Source organism: Sturnus vulgaris, unplaced genomic scaffold (genome assembly GCF_052056855.1).
Source record: "Sturnus vulgaris isolate bStuVul1 unplaced genomic scaffold, bStuVul1.hap1 Scaffold_155, whole genome shotgun sequence".
Classification (NCBI taxonomy): Eukaryota; Metazoa; Chordata; class Aves; order Passeriformes; family Sturnidae; genus Sturnus; species Sturnus vulgaris.
The window spans coordinates 58022-75114 of NW_028276072.1; the positions used below are offsets into that span (position 1 = coordinate 58022).

At 56.7% G+C, this 17093-nt stretch overlaps 1 protein-coding gene and 1 long non-coding RNA gene across 2 annotated transcripts; one reads left to right on the top strand and one right to left on the bottom strand.

Annotated features, from left to right (window-relative positions):
• Nucleotides 1–775: 775 nt before the first annotated feature.
• On the top strand, nt 776–15556 carry LOC148219302 (uncharacterized). The gene is given in 6 exon segments (XM_088157716.1): nt 776–1851; nt 8094–8592; nt 9229–9277; nt 9440–10501; nt 12053–12474; nt 13714–15556. Coding segments are annotated over 6 exon segments (4437 nt in total). The 3' UTR covers nt 15043–15556.
• On the bottom strand, nt 6825–7859 carry LOC148219303 (uncharacterized). The gene is made up of 2 exons (XR_015799821.1): nt 7168–7859; nt 6825–7096 (listed from the first exon to the last, which is right to left on the bottom strand). It is a non-coding gene; the product is annotated as an uncharacterized LOC148219303 (long non-coding RNA).
• Nucleotides 15557–17093: the final 1537 nt, after the last annotated feature.

The window sequence follows — 17093 nt, forward strand, 5'->3', positions numbered from 1 at the left end:
CAAAGCCTTCTGTGCCTTTTGGATTGTGGCTTCTGCCTCTGGGGTCAGTTCCCTGGGAGAGACCAGCTCTCTGTCCCCCTCCAATAAACTGGGGGGGCCTGATCCTCATTGGTGAGGCCTAAGCAGGGTCTGACCCAGTTCAGAGGCCCACACAGGGAATGGAGATGTGCAGGGTCTGGGGATCCCTAACGATTCCCAATTTCTGCAGAACAGCAGCGCACGCAGTGATCGCCAAGGCCAGGCACTGCCCAGGTGACATCCCCTGGCCCTTGTCTTCCTGCAGCTGGAATCCAGTCAGAGCGGAACTGGCAGGGAAAGCGCCCCCAGTTCCTTCCCGGGGCTCTCAGCATCGCTCCCAGTGCTCCCAGTATCGCTCCCAGCGCTCCCAGTATCACTCCCAGGGCTCTCAGCATCGCTCCCAGTGCTCCCAGTATTGCTCCCAGTGCTCCGCAGGGCAGAGCGCGGCTGCTTTTGGGTGTCGGTACCTGCCCGGGCCGGGCTGGGAGAGGAGGGGGAGCGGGAGGAAGAGGAGCAGCAGCAGAGCCTCGCAGTTTCCCCCCTCAGTCCGCAGCCCCCTCGGCTGCATCGCCCCCATCGGACCCCGCGGGTGAACTGGGAGGGGGAGCTCGCCCCAAATCTATGAGGGAGGGGTCGCTGGGAGGGGTTTTTGTGGGACAGGGAATGTTTGGATCTTGCAGAACCCAAAAGCTGAGTCAGAAATGCCCCTTGAGGGATCATGGTGGGGTGTCAAGAATTCTGACAGGAAGGGTTGGCGATGTTGTGTCTGGAGATCCCCGGGAGAACCGGGAGGGAACGGGGGAGCCCTGGAGCGGGGAGAGCGCAGAGGGGCGATCCCGGAGCCGGGGACCCCCGGCAGCCTGGAGGGGTGCGGGAGGTCGGTGCTGAGCGGGCTCCGGGCCCCCCGAGGCTGAAAGGGGCGCTGACTTCTGCAGCTGCCCTTGGGCAGCGGGACCATCGAACACAACGCGCTCAGCCCTTGTTTTCCCCCCCAAATCAGGATTTCCCATTCCCAAACTTTGGCCGCATAGAGGAGAAGGTGGAGGCCATGAGGACGAGGAAGATGGCCCGGGAGCCCCAGGCAGGTGAGGAGGAAGCCCCTGGCCCTTTCCCCCTGTGTCCTGCTCCATGTCCCAGCCCAGCACGGCCCCCGGCTGCAGGACAACCCCCCGACCTGGGGGGATCTCCTTCCCCTTCCCTGTGGCACGGAGGCAAATCCCATCCTCTGCTTGTCCTTCCTGCCCCAGGCAAGGAGCTGAGCCCGGAGAGCAGCGAGGACAAATCCCCGCGGCAGAACCTCGTGGGAGAGGCCGTTTGCAGCGGCTCCACGGCACAGGAATGCAACGGGGAGGAAAAGCCGCGGAGATCCCGCACCAGGAGGGGCTGCAAACCCAGCCCAGTGTCCTCCGGGGAGGACGGACCCAGCCTGGGCCAGAAAGGTGGTCAGAGATCATCCAGCTGCAGCTCAGACCTGGTGTTTTCTGACCAGCTTCGTGGCAGGGAGAAGCCCTACAAGTGCTCGGAATGTGAGAAGAGTTTCAGCCATTGCTCCAGCCTCGCCAGCCACTTTCGGATGCACACGGGGGAGCGGCCGTAGGAGTGTGGGCAATGTGGGAAGAGCTTCATTGCTCGGTCCAATCTCACCTCCCACCAGAAGATCCACCCCGGGGAATGGCCCTTCGAGTGTTCCGAGTGTGGGAAAAAGGCTCGGAGCACTTCGGATCTCTGCAAGCACCAGCGCACACACACAGGGGAGAGCCCCTACGAGTGTCCTGAGTGTGGCAGGGCCTTTTCCAGGAGCTACGTCTTAACCAGACATCAGCAGAGCCAGCGGTAGCTGAAGCCCTGTCAGCGCCCCGAGTGCAGGAAAGGCTTTGTCTGCTGCTCCAACTCCATCCCCCATCAGAGGATCCCCATTGGGCAGAGTCCTGCTGCCCCACATTGCCTGGGATCTCTGTTGGGAAGACACCTGGCTGGTGCTCTCCATGTCCTCCTGGTTCCCCATAAGTGACTGGATGAACTCAGGGGCAAGAACATCCATCAGCATGGAGACTAACATCAGGAATTCATTGGCAAGAGGAGATGGGGCACGTTGGGGATCCTTTGTGCACCTGGTGACTCCACAAGATCTTCTGTAATAAACTTGGTCTGAAGTTCCCACTCTGCCCACGACAGGAATCCCTGTGAATGTCTGTGACATCCCTGCTCTTCAGCAGCCTGGAAACTCTTGGAATGTCCCTGCAGAACTCCTGTGAGTGTCTGTGACAAACCGGCTCCTTAGCATGTAGGGACAGCTCTGCTGTCACCATGGAGCCGCTGTGCCTGCCTGTCACTCCATGATTCCTTGACAGATTAAAGAGTCCTCAAATACCCTGGAGAACCCCGTGACTGCACGAGCTCCTGGCTCCTTAGAAACCTGGAGATCCCTGTGATGTCACTATGCACGCCTGTGACCTCGCAGTTCTTTGGGATGTCATCATGGAGTCCCTGTCACTGCTGGTCCTTTAGAGCCCCAGAGGCAGCCTGGAATGTCACCAGGAAGCCTCTGTGGGTGCCTGTGACAGATCTCTGCCCCAGCAGCTGACTATTGGTGGGAGAAACTCCCTGGAGGGCCTGAAACCTGGAGGTTTCTTCAGGTCAGAGCAGATAGTGCTGGGCTTTGTCCCCATGGCAGGGAAAGATCTGAGGGCAGAGAAAGAGTTCCTGCAGGGATGGCTCCCAGCAGCAGCCACACGGGCAGGGAGCTGTGTGAAACTCCAAGCAGAAATGTCATGGGAGGCAGAACTTGGGAAGCTCCTGTCATCCCCAGCAATGCAGACACCTCCCTCTGAGCCAGAGCCCCTGCTCTCCTCTCCCAGCCAGCAGAGCCTCTGCCCCAGGGTTGTGTGGCCCAGGGCAGGAGCCTCCTGTGCCATGAGAGCTCTGGCACAGCAGGGACACATCTCTCCTGATGCATGGTCATTTCCATCTGCCCAGCACAGCACCTGAGAGGGGCTGCCCCGGGATTTTACCCCTGGGAGGAGCAGGGCTCTGCTGGGTGAGGAGGCTTTCCTGAGTGCCCAGCTGCCTCTGCTCTCCTTGCTTGCCTCTGGAGGGGAGGCACAGAGGTTTGATGTGTTTTTCCAGCTGCTTGTGCTGCAGTTCTTCCTTCCCTCATGGCCCCAGGCACTAAGGGGGTGGTGTAGCACAAGGCGTGGGGCTGTGGAGGGCCTGCTCTGACCCTGCCCTGCCGGGCACTGCCCTGGGGGCGTTTCCGTGGCCACAAACTGCCCCAGCCCCTCTCTTAAGGGTCCTGGGAACCAGGGTTTTTTTCCTAAGGGTAAATGATGCTCATAACCCCTGGTCCCACACACAGAGGGCTGTCTATTGTCCAGGGGCTTTAGATGCCCTGGAGAGGGACAGCAGGCTTTGGGGAAGGTGCTGTTGTTGCTGAGCATGATCAGGAGAAGGGAAAGAAGCTGCAGGCAGAGGGGCTGCTCACCACCAAGTCTGATGGTATGAGGAGGCTTCAGGCAGAGCTGGGTGCTGGAGATGAGAGAGAGGGAATCCCAGAGGGACAATGACAGCGTGGAGAGTCTGTAGCCCTAAACCAAAGTGAACCCAGAGAAAACGTCCAGCCCCCAGCTGGATAAACATGCCATGTGCTGGGTGAGCAGCTGGCTCACGGGTCAGGCACGGGTGACAGCGCCTGGGGTGACACCAGCCTGGCCAGCTGTCACCAGTGGGGTCTGCAGGGCTCCACTGCCAGCCCCGTGCTCTTCAGCATCCTCATGAAGGACCTGGATGCGAGACTTGAAGGAATAATAAGTAATTGGAGGGAGCTGTTGACTCCCTCAAAGGCAGAGAGACCTTAAGAAATGTGAGAGAGGGGCAATCATCAACCACATGAGGTTTAACCAGGCTGAAGGCACTTGCAGGACACCCCAGAGCAGCCTACAGCTTCCTCCTAAGGGGCACTGGAGGGGCAGGCACCAATCTCTGAGCTCTGCTGAGCGGTGACAAGACCCCAGGGAATGGCTTGAAGCTGTGCCAGGGCAGGGTTAGGCTGGAGATCAGGAGAAGATTCTCCCCCCAGAGGGTGATGAGGCACTGAGCAGCTCCCAAGGGAATGGTGCTGGCCCCGAGGCTGCCAGAGCTCCAGGAGCATTTGGACAACGCTTTCAGGCCCTGGGAGGATTATTGGGGCGTCCTGTGCAGGGCCTGCAGCGTGACTTGGTGACCCTTGTGCATCCCTGCCAGGTCAGGATGTTGCATTATTCACTGCAAGTCCCTGCAGGAAGCGCCACGTGCTGAAGCACCAAGGGCAGTTCCCTGCTCCTGGGCGAGCTGCCTGCTTTGCACTTTAGAGATCCCCACGAAAACATTTTGGGTTTCTGTGTTCTGAAAGAACACACAGCAGCGAGAGGGCCTTCAGTTCAGTGCTCTTTGTGGCTGGAGTTGGCCCAGGAATGTCCCATGGTGGGGTGCTCCTTTCCTACAGTCACCTCCATAGCGGGGCCAGGCCTGGAGTGTGGTGGAGGGAGCAGAAAACACAAAAGAAAGTTTCCCTGCATCCTCAGAACAAGCTCCTTGGAAAATCATAGCTTAGAGATAAGAAATGGCTTGTGAAATGACGAATACAAAAGGAATTTAGCTTCCCCCCCTTGGAAGACCCTCTTATCCATCTTCAATATTAGTGGTTCATTTTCTTTTAGTATCCATAGGCCAGCTTTGAATGCAAAATCCCTCAGGGATTGGTCAGAAAGTAGAATTCCCTTGGTAATTGGTGCAAACTGTAAAACCCTCAAAAGTTATAAAAACCCCTGTAAAACAATAGCTGTTGGTATATGCTAGACAGGATGCCTTCACAGAATAAACTCTGGATTTGTGCCTCTCTGCATATTCTGGTCTCTTTTCCCCACTGCTCTGAGAGCTCCCCACGAGCCACAATTCCATCTGGGCAAGGCTCGGGAATTTGCTCTGTCACTGAGGGCTGCAGGAGCAGCCTCAGGGATCCCAAAGGGACCCCAAAACCCCCCCAGTGACAAGTGTGGGGAGCAAGCTCCAGATCCAAGCACCATCCCCTCAAACCACACAATATTAAAGAATCTCCTCGGGAGTGCCAGGGGAAGGGGAAATTTGGGGCAAGGGGGGGACATGGCAACACCCCAAAAAGCCCCTAAATTGTCCCTCTGCCTTTTCCAAACCCGCCCAGGCTCACCCCCAAAACTGCTCCAAACTGCCCCATCACTTCTGCACGGGTTGGGGGTCGTGGGGGAGGCATCAGGGCCATCCCCGTGCCCAGCTGGGAGTGCAGGGGGGCTCCCTGTTGGAAATGATACAACTTCTCCTATTTTCCAATGTAACTTTAATCAGGGCTATGTTCACCTCAGCCCAGGGGGAGGGGAATTGAAATTTCTCTCCAAAAGACTCTGTGCACCAAGGCTCAGTGAAGCCTGATGTGCTTAACAGCAAAAAAAAATGGAAAAAACAGAACATCCAGAGGAGATAAATGAACATTGACAAACGTCACCCCCTGGTGACTTTTGTATTTTTGCCTAGTTTGGTAGTTTGTTTTTACCTGGTTTTGTAGTTTAACTAAATGTTGTATCTTATATTTTATATCTGAGTTTCTTCATTTTTCCTTAAACTCTGTAACTTTGAACTTATAGTTTAGTTTGACCATGTCATCAACATTTAATTGCTATTTAGATCACTAGGTTGTAGTAAAACATTGATTAAAAGGGACAAAAAATGAGCAAAGCTCGACAGTTCTAACTTCACTGGATGTTTCTCCTTCCCAAGCCCATCTCTAGAAGTCACCACGTGTCTGGTGTCCATAAAAACCTCCAGACCACCAAGATTCAGCAAAAACCCATCCACCCAGGAGTTCCCCCTCCCTGGTCTCTCCACTTTGGGGTTCAGGGGGTCCCTCCTGTCTGGAGTGTGTTGGTGTCCCCTCTCCCTGGGCTGCTGGGGCTCCTGGCAATCTTGCAAAATCACATTCGAGAACATTCTGGTATAAAATCACAGATATGAACAGAAGCTGAGCAAGTCAACAACGTTCGAAAACAAGGTTTGAACAGTGGGCCTGGAAGGGCTCAGGCAATGCATGGGACTGGAATGAGCTCTCTGATGTGTGAGCAATGCCATCGAATTTCCCAAACCAGGGAAATCGGGAGCCCAGGCAGCAGCAGCTTCACACACAGCAGTGACACATAACAGGGCAGGGCAGGCAGCTGCCAAAATCCTAACTTCTTTTTGCAATTAAGAATTTTAATTTATAGCCATAATACAGCCAGACTAAAAATACTAGTAATAATAATAATATTACTACTAGTAATAATAACTCTAATGTTAATAGTAATAATACAGGTAATAGCAATAATAAGAATTAATAATGGTAATAAAAACCATACTTATACTAGGTTTGCATGGCCAGATTTTGGTATAGGGGGGCTCCACGAGCACCTTCTGTGAGAGGCTGCTGGAAGCAGCTGCTCCTCATGAATCATGGTTTTAAAGAGTTAAGATTTTTCCTAAGGGTTGAAGTAGTTTCCATGACCAAGATGTAAGTTAGGTAGGTAAACGGTAGGTTAATGATTACTAGATGCTTAGGCTGGAGCTAATTGGTATAATTAGCTGCTATTATAAATTTGCATACAGAAGAACATAAAATAAGTAAATCGTTAACCATGAAGCACGAAGCCTTGGATCGTGCCAGAGGGTCACTGAGACCTGATGAAGACTCTCCTGACTTCATCCTTCGAGACCACCGACCCATTTCGAGACCACCGACCCAATTCAAGGGAAGAACTGTGCACGTGTGAAGGACGAACGGGCTCATTTTAATATGGGGTGGGGATGGGAGGTGCTGGGGTTATGCACATGTATTGTATGTAAGATCTTGGGGAATAAATAGATGGCAAAGAACCTTGTTCGGGGCGGTCACGCCTTTGGGAGGAGACTCCCGTGCCACCCGCTGGTGAACAAACATAGCACTTTGTAACTTTAATTAGTTACAGGGTCTTTGTCTGTGATTATATTGTGTTTTTTTAACGATTCGGTGGTGCTGCTGATCCGTGTTGGGAACAAACACCTGTCTGGAGGCTCCACATCCTCCTGGCTCCCAGGATTTGTTTTGCATTTCTCTTTCTCCTTCTCAAACACCCAGAAGTGGGGCAAAAATAAAGACGTTGAACTAAGACGTGGATGGGACAAGGGGGGATCGTCCAGGGGCTGTGGGGGACGCTGGGCTGGAGGGAGTTGGGGGTTCCTGGGAGGGATTTGGGGGTTGCTCAGGGCTTTGGGCACCCCGGGCCCAGCAGCTCCAGCTGCACTGGGAGACCCTGGCGGAGCTTCTGTGGCAACTGATCAAGGACTCCATGGCCTGGAACTGTCCCCATGTCCCCCTGTCCTGGTCCATGGTGTCCCCTGTCCAGGATCCCCATCTCTCCCGTCTCTCTCCTTGTCCCATGCCTGTTCCTGTGTCGTGCCAGTCTGCTTCCCAGTCCCATTCCCTGTCCCGTAATCTCTCTCTGGCTGCCTTTCCAGTATTTCCAGGGCCATATTCCTTGTCCTGTTCCCATTCTCATGTTCCTGCTCCAGCTCCCATTCCTATATTTGCATTTCTGTATTTCCTGTTCCATTCTCGGATTCCCGTTTCCGATCACAGTCCCATCTTTTTAATGCCCATCCCATATTCTGTGTCCAATCCCTACTTCCATATTCCTTGTCCTGTTCCCATATTGCAAAACCCTGTTCCTATTTTCACATCCATTCCTGTCCCCATTCCCGGTCCCTATCCCCCATTCCCTGTCCCCATTCCCAGTCCCTGTCCCCATTCCCTATTCCCGGTCCTTGTCCACATTCCTGGTCCCTGTCCCCATTCCCTGTCCCCATTCCCGGTCCCCATTCCCGGTCTCTATCCCCATTCCCGGTCCCTATCCCCCATTCCCGGTCCCCATTCCCGGTCCCTGTCCCCATTCCCGGTCCCTGTCCCCATTACCGGTCCCTATCCCCCATTCCCTGTCCCCATTCCCGGTCCCTGTCCCCATTCCCGGTCCCCGTCCCCCCCTCACCGGACGCCGCCGCCATTGCTTCGTCCCCCCACACGGCCCTCACGTGACCGGGGAAAGCCCGCGCTGCTCCCGCCCACCAATCACAGCGCCCGATCGCTCCTTAATTTGCATAACCACGCCCCCCGCCTCTGGCCCCGCCCACCGCTGGCTGCACCCGCCTCCGGGCGCTCTTGGCTCCCAGTTCCCTCCCAGTGCTCCCAGTAAGAGCGGTGCTGGCAGGGAAAGCGCTCCCAATTCATTCCCGGGGCTCTCCCTCAGTCCCAGTGCTCCCAGTATCACTCCCAGTGCCGCGCGGGGCAGAGGAGGAGCGGGAAGAGGAGGACGAGAAGCAGCGGGAGGAACAGGAGGGACACAGGAGGAGCCGGAACAGAACGAGTGGGAGGAACGGGAGAAGCGTTTTTGGATCTACGCGTTTCTCTATCCCGCCCGCTCAGCCTTTTCTCCCCAAACCAGGATTTCCCCTGCCCGAAGCGTTGACCCCATGGAAGAGGAATTGGCCGTGAGTGTGAGAAATGTATGTGCGATTCGTGACACGAGCCGATAGTAGAAATAAAACCATGCCAATGTTATACGCTAATCAGAAAAAGTGCCTGGGCTGATGCGAAGAGTCAGTTTTAAGCTAAATAAAGCATGGAGCAATGTCTGCTTGCATAAAAAGGAGGAACTTGTGGTTATATTCGCTTGCTTCTAGTTATGCCGGCTTGCATAAAAAGGAGGAACTTGTGGTTATATTTGCTTGCGTAGAACAAAAAATAAGAAAATTGTGAAAAATGTATATAACTAGTTATGTAACTAGCTAATAACAACGCATGCGGGGAGAAAAGGTCATTGAGTAAGACATTGAAAAAGACATTGAGTAAGACGACGAGCCTTCATCCAAAAGACCACCGAAAGAGGGCAAACGACCCCCTAGCAACAGCCAGAGCGTGTGCAGAATAAAACCATCGACATGAAATCAAGGAAACGAAAGAAGGCGGGGCGTGCCAGGAAAAGCAGAGCTCAGACTATAAAAAAGCAGAACTAATGCAATGTGGTGTGCGTCCTTGGGGGAGCGGTGACTCCACGGCGCGCCCAGCGCTGTTTGTTTGCTGCTTTTTCTGTTAATGAACAGTCACTGGAGAAATCGTAATTTCTCATGAATTTATAACAGGAGGAGGAGGCCGTGAGGAAGAGGAGGATGGCCCGGGAGCCCCAGGCAGGTGAGGAGGAAGCCCCTGGCCCCTTCCCCCTGTGTCCTGCTCCATGTCCCAGCCCAGCACGGCCCCCGGCTGCAGGACAACCCCCCGACCTGGGGGGATCTCCTTCCCCTTCCCTGTGGCACGGAGGCAAATCCCATCCTCTGCTTGTCCTTCCTGCCCCAGGCAAGGAGCTGAGGCCGGAGAGCAGCGAGGACAAATCCCCGCGGCAGAACCTCGTGGGAGAGGCCGTTTGCAGCGGCTCCACGGCACAGGAATGCAACGGGGAGGAAAAGCCGCGGAGATCCCGCAGCAGGAGGGGCTGCAAACGCAGATCCCGGGGATCCCAGCAGGAAAGACCCAGCCTGGGCCGGGGAGGCGAGCACAGCTCGGAGCTGGGGGTCCATGAGCAGCTTCAGGATGGGGAGAAGCCCCACAAGTGCTCGGAATGTGGGAAGAGCTTTAGGAATAGATCAGACCTGATCCAACATTGGAGAATCCACATGGAAGAACGGCCCTACGAGTGTGGGGAGTGTGGGAAGAGATTCACCCATAGCTCACACCTGACTGACCACCAGAGGACCCACACTGGGGAACGGCCCTACGAGTGTGATAAATGCCAGAAGAGGTTTCAGAGCAGCTCCAGTCTCCTCAGGCACTATCGAATCCACTTGGACGAGAGGCCTTACGAGTGTCCTGACTGCGGGAAGAGCTTCATGGACAACTACAGCCTCATCACCCACCAGAGGATCCACACCGGGGAGAGGCCCTACGGGTGTGATAAATGCACAAAGAGGTTTCAGACCAGCTCCAGTCTCCACCTGCACTATCTCAGTCACACAGAGGAGAGGCCCTTCCACTGCCCTGACTGCGGGAAGAGCTTCAAATACAACTCCACCCTCACCAAGCACCAGCGCATCCACAGCGGGGAGAGGCCCTACGAGTGTGATAAATGCAGGAAGAGCTTTCAGAGCAGCTTCTGTCTCCTCCGGCACTATCGCAGTCACACAGAGGAGAGGCCTTATGAGTGTCCTGACTGCGGGAAGGGCTTCAAGCACAACTCCACCCTCATCACTCACCGGCGCATCCACACCGGGGAGAGGCCCCACGAGTGTCCCGAGTGTGGGAAGAGATTCTCACAGAGCTCTCACTTAACCAGACACCAACAGAATCTCCATTAAGGGAAGCCCTGCGAGTACCCTGAGTGCAGGAAGAGCTTCGTGCTCTGCTCCAGCTCCATCCCCCATGGCAGGATCCACGCTGGATGATCCCCAGTGACCCCCGGTGGGCAGAGCCCCAATGACCCCTGGTGCTGCTGATCCGTGTTGGGAACACACCTGGCTGGGGGCTCCACATCCTCCTGGCTCCCCGTGGCCTGGATTTTCATTGTATTCCTCTTTCTCCTTCCTAAACACCTAAAACTGGGGCAAAAATAAAGATGTTGAACAAACACGTGAGTGACACATGGGGGGGGATCCTCCAGGGGATGTGGGGGATGCTGGGTTTGAGGGACTTGAGGGTTCCTGGGAGGGACTTGGGGGCTGCTCAGGGCTGTGGGCACCCCAGGCCCAGCAACTCCAGCTCGCTGGGAGACCCTCGCAGAGGTCCAAGGACCCCCTGCTCTGACACTGTCCTCTTGTCCCCCCATCTCAGCTCCCACTGTCCCCTGTCCAGGAGTCCCCTCTCCCTGTTGTCACTGCCCTTCTCCCCAGCCCATTCCCATATCACCACACTCCTGCTCTTCTGCTCCTATTCCAATCCGGTCCCATTCCCGGTCTCCTTCCCTATCCCTGTCCCATATTCTCTGTCCACGTACTGTTCCCATATTCCCAGTCCTGTTCCCCTTCGTGTATTCCTGGTCCCACCCCTATTCCCATATTTCCATTTCTATATTTCATTTCCCATTCCCATATTCCCATTCTCAGTTCTGTTCCTGTATTTCCATTTCCGATCCCAGTCCCATCGTCTTAATCCCCATCCCATATTCTCTGTCTGCTTGCTGCTCGCTCATTCCCTGGCCTGATCCCATATTCCCACTCCCGGCCCCATTCCCATTCTTGGTCTCCATCCTGTGGTCCTGGTTCCTGTCCTTTATTCCCGGTTGCCTTCATAGTCTCAGTCTTTTAGTCCATGTCCCTGTCCTCATTCCAGGTGCCAATTTCCCACTTCGTGTCTTGTATTCCGGGTCCCATTCCCGGTACGGGGCCCAGGCCTGAAATTCCTCTCCCTTTCCCAAATTCCGGTCCCGAATTTCGGTTTCCTGTCCCCCACTCCCGGTCCCGGTCCCCATTCCCTGTCCCCACTCCCGGTCCCTGTCCTCATTCCTATTCCCTGTCCCCATTCCCTGTCCCCATCCCCGGTCCCTGTCCCCATTGCCGGTCCCGGTCCCCATTCCCTGTCCCCGTTCCCGGTCCCTGTCCCCATTCCCGGTCCCTGTCCCCGTTCCCGGTCCCTGTCCCCATTCCCTGTCCCCACTCCTGGTCCCTGTCCCCATTCCCGGTCCCTGTCCCCACTCCCGTTCCCGGTCCCCGTTCCCGGTCCCCATTCCCGGTCCCCATTCCCGGTCCCTGTCCCCGTTCCCGGTCCCTGTCCCCTCTCACCGGACGCCGCCGCCATCGCTCCGTTCCCCCCCGGCCCTCACGTGATCGCGGAATCTCCGCGCTGCTCCCGCCCACCAATCACAGCGCGTCTTTCCTCCTTGATTTGCATAACCACGCCCTTGGCCCTGGCCCCGCCCATCACTGGCTGTAGCCGCCTCCGGGCGCTCTTTGCTCCCAGTTCCCTCCCAGTGCTCCCAGTAAGAGCGGTACTGGCAGGGAAAGCGCTCCCAATTCATTCCCGGGGCTCTCAGCATCGCTCCCGGTGCTCTCCCTCATAACCAGTGCTCCCAGTATCACTCCCAGTGGCGCGTGGGGCGCAGCCACTTCGAAACCCCGCAGGGCAGAGCGCGGCTGCCTTTGGGTGTCGGCACCAGCCCGGGCCGGGCTGGGAGCGGAGGAGGAGCGGGAGTAAGAGGAGTGGGAAGAGGAGGACGAGAAGCAGCGGGGGGAAGAAGAGGGAACACAGGAGGAGTGGGAGGAGGACCGAGAGGAGGAGCAGGGACAGGAAGAGAAAGAGCGGCAGGAACAGGAGGAGCGTTTTTGGAACCAAGCACTTCTCCCGCGCTCTCGAGCCGCTGCTCCCCGGGGTCCGACAGCATCGGCCCCGCCCGGGACCCGCAGGTGAGCGGAGAGGGGGAGCTCGCCCCAAATTCGTCACAGGGGCGATGTCCGGGAGGGTTTTTTGGCGGGACAGGGAATGATTGGATCTTGCAGGACCCCAAAGCCGAGCCGGAAATGCCCCTGGGGGGATCTTGGCGGGTCCCACTTGGCGATCGCCCGGTACCGGCAGGGAGGGGCCGATATCGGGTCTGGGGATCCCCGTGTTATGAATGGTTTTCTATTTTTCCAATTAAACAAACAACAAAGATTAAAAGTAACAACAAATTTTTAATAGTAACAATTATAAATGAATACAATCAGAAGTATTAAAGATGATTACAAAAATTATTGAAACTGAATATAATCCAAGTAAAGTATTACAGTTGTATAGTTTGGGATGGATAAAATTTGAGAGTAAGTGTTTTAGTATAATTGAGGTTCGTATAAAGCATAAGCAAAACCGACCGGGGGTACGGGGAGTGGCTCCCATTCCTCACGTACCAAAGCATCCAGGCTAACAATCCCACTTACATACTATAGGCTACAAAAGTTTCTAGAAAGCTCCTCCTAGTTTCTATTCCTAAAATCTACGTAACTATACTGCACGGTGCATGCTCTACTAATGGGTTAGGGGGTCTCTCATCCTTTTGAGGGTCTTATTTCCGATGAAGGCTCATCATCTTCATCAGTGACCGAGGTGTGACCTGCAGGCAGCGCAGGCGCCCTGTGTGACTGAGCAGATGTTTTCCATAACATGACTTTAATTAAGTCCCATGCTTGGAATCATTCCATTTTTGACAGCTTCAAGGTTGAAGCTCTATTTCTAGATGCTGCTTATCAGACCTCCGTCCTTCTACTATTCTTATCTGAATTTCTTCTAACCTCCTTCTTCGACTCCCAACATCTGGAAGATGTCTTTTATCCTGTCTCACCCATCTCCCCCCCTTTCACTCGGTAACAATAGTCTTTTATTGATCTAAATACAATTTTGTTAATATAGTTACAATTTAATTAGCACGAATCACATTTATCACACCCGGGAGAACGGGGAGGGAACGGGGGAGCCCCGGAGCGGGGAGAGCGCAGAGGGGCGATCCCGGAGCCGGGGACCCCCGGCAGCCTGGAGGGGTGCGGGAGGTTGGTGCTGAGCGGGCTCCGGGCCCCCCGAGGCTGAAAGGGGCGCTGACTTCTGCAGCTGCCCTTGGGCAGCGGGACCATCGAACACAACGCGCTCAGCCCTTGTTTTCTCCCCCAAATCAGGATTTCCCATTCCCAAACTTTGGCCGCATAGAGGAGGAGGTGAAGGCCATGAGGAAGAGGAAGATGGCCCGGGAGCCCCAGGCAGGTGAGGAGGAAGCCCCTGGCCCTTTCCCCCTGTGTCCTGCTCCATGTCCCAGCCCAGCACGGCCCCCGGCTGCAGGACAACCCCCCGACCTGGGGGGATCTCCTTCCCCTTCCCTGTGGCACGGAGGCAAATCCCATCCTCTGCTTGTCCTTCCTGCCCCAGGCAAGGAGCTGAGGCCGGAGAGCAGCGAGGACAAATCCCCGCGGCAGAACCTCGTGGGAGAGGCCGTTTGCAGCGGCTCCACGGCACAGGAATGCAACGGGGAGGAAAAGCCGCGGAGATCCCGCAGCAGGAGGGGCTGCAAACGCAGATCCCGGGGATCCCAGCAGGAAAGACCCAGCCTGGGCCGGGGAGGCGAGCACAGCTCGGAGCTGGGGGTCCATGAGCAGCTTCAGGATGGGGAGAAGCCCCACAAGTGCTCGGAATGTGGGAAGAGCTTCAGCCAGAGATCCAGCCTGACCTGCCACTGGAGAATCCACACGGGGGAACGGCCCTACGAGTGTGGGGAGTGTGGGAAGAGATTCAGCCAGAGCTGCAACCTTATCCGCCACCAGAGGGTCCACACCGGGGAGAGGTGCTACGGATGTGGGGAGTGTGGGAAGAGCTTCAAGCAGAAGCCTCACCTGATTGCCCACCTGAGGAGCCACACGGGAGAACGGCCCTACGAGTGTGGGGAGTGCGGGAAGAGCTTCAGGATAAGCTCGGAATTAATTGTCCACCAAAGGAGCCACACGGGGGAGAGGCCCTATGAGTGTGATAAATGCCAAAAGAGGTTTCAGACCAGCTCCAGTCTCCTCCTGCACCAGAGGATTCACACGGATGAGAGGCCCTTCCGCTGCCCCGAGTGCGGGAAGGGCTTCAAGCGCAACTGCATTCTCGTCAGGCACCGGCTGATCCACAGCGGGGAGAGGCCCTACGAGTGTGATAAATGCCAAAAGAGCTTTCAGAGCAGCTCTGATCTCCTCAAGCACTATCGCATCCACACAGAGGAGAGGCCCTTCTGCTGCCCCGAGTGCGGGAAGGGCTTCAAGCAGAACTGCACCCTCGTCAGGCACCGGCTCATCCACACTGGGGAGAGGCCCCACGAGTGTGAGGAGTGTGGGAAGAGCTTCTCACAGCGCTGTAACCTGATCAAACACCAACAGGGTCTCCACTAATGGAAGCCTTACCAGTGCCCCAAGTGTGGGAAGAGCTTCGTGCTCTGCTCCAGCTCCATCCCCCATGGCAGGATCCACGCTGGATGATCCCCAGTGGGCAGAGCCCAAATGATCCCTGGTGCTGCTGATCCGTGTTGGGAACACACCTGGCTGGGGGCTCCACATCCTCCTGCCTCCCCGTGGCCTGGATTTTCATTGCATTTCTCTTTGTCCCTTCCAAAACACCCAGAACTGGGGTAAAGTCATTGAACTAAGACATGGATCAGGACATGTGGTGGACAGTGACATGGGGTGGGACATGGACACGAGTAGGAACGTGGGGAACATGGATGTGGACATGGGAGGACACAGACTTGGAGAGTGACATGGGGCGACGTGGATGGGGACATGAACTGGGACAGCATCAGTGCCACCAGTGCCACCAGCACCTTCATCTTGGCCATTCCCAACGCAGTTCCTGGTGGGAAGGGATTTGGGGTCGTCTTGGGGCTGACTGTGGGTCTTGTCCTCTCTGCAGTGAGGAGCAGCCCTGGCCAGGGAGCCTGGGATGGGCAGGAGCAGGAGAGGTTGGACTCTGGTCCAGATGGGACACCAGAGCCATGGATCCCAGCTGGTCTGGGCAGCCCCTGGCTCTGCCGCCCCCCAGCCCAGATGACCACCAGCCTGGCCACACTCTGGCCACACCAGCCCATCCCAGTACCCCCCAACCCCAAAACCCCCCAAAAATAAACCCAATTCCAGAACATCAGCTCCGGGTGGTCCCTGCAGAGCGAGGGGGAAACTGAGGCACGGGCTGGGGCAGTGACTTTGTGGTGATGGTAGGGGAGCTCAGCACCCACCCTGGAGATTCCAAAACGAGCACCCAGCCCCAAGCCCAGCACGGGGACAATCCCGAAGGTCCCCTCGGGGGATGCTGCGGTGGGGGCAGTGTGGGGGTTGTGGGGTCGTGCAGCCTCCTCGGGGGGATACCGGGGGATGGAAGTCGCTGGAGATGACCCCAAAAATGCTGTCACCACCCCCCCCCCTCCTGTAGGATGTGTGCCACCCCCCCGCTTTGGGGCGCTGATGACAGAATGGTGGGTGGCAGTGACAAAAAGCGCAGGTGCCACCTCGAGGATTGCACAGAGAGGGGGGTCCTGCGGTGGCACCAAGCCCCCCCTCGACTGAGGGGCACCCCAGGGTGACAAAGGAAGGGTCAGTTCAGGGCTGTCCCCAGGGTACGGGGGGAGCAAGGGAGGGGAGGGGAAGTGCGGTCAGGGTGTGACAGAAATGCCTCTGGTCCCACCTGCACAGGGTGGAGGGACACCTGTCCCCCTGTCACCCTGTCCCCCTGTCACCCCGTCCCCGCAGGGGTGGGGACAGCAGTCGGCTGGCATGGGCACCCACTGGGTGGGCAGGAGAACCCAAAAAAATTGGGACCCCTGGGTGGTCAGGGACTTGGCACCCTTCAAAGTTTGGGGTGCTTCCCATCACCACCCCCAAATTATTCTCCCCGTCCTATTAATCCTAATTTTAGCCCCCCAAAATTCCTCTCCCCATCCCACCACCCCCAAATCCAACCCTGGACTCGCCAGAGTGACTCCCCCCATCCAAATGCAGCCCCTGAACCCCCCAAAACTGCCTCTCCCCCCACCACACATGGAGGTGGAAGCCCCCCGGACACCCCCGAGCCCCCTGCCCTACTGAAGACCTACAAGACCGCCACCACCCCCGGAGGGGACCCCGAAAGGGGCGGGGGGTCCCCGGGGAGCCGGCGTTGGGCGCGGCTGGAAACGCCCCTACAGGCACCCCGACACCAAGGGACACCGGGCTGGCCACACGGCTGTCACCAAGGCCAGAGTGTCGCTGTTCCAGAGGGCGTTTTCTGCCCAAGGAGCCGCGGGGACACGCGGGGACACGCGGGGACACAGGGGGACACGAGGGGACGAGGCCACCCCTGCAGCAGGAGGAGGGGCACGGTGACAGCGGCGCCAGGGCAGAGCTGGGGGGGCAGGATGGGGCAGGTGAGGGGGGTACGGAGTGGGAGAGTGTGGGGAATTGTGGGGTGATGAATTTTGGGGTGAAAATTACGGGTGAGGGGTGATGGAGATGGGTTAGTGGTCATGGTTTGAGGGGATGATGATGATGATGATGATGAT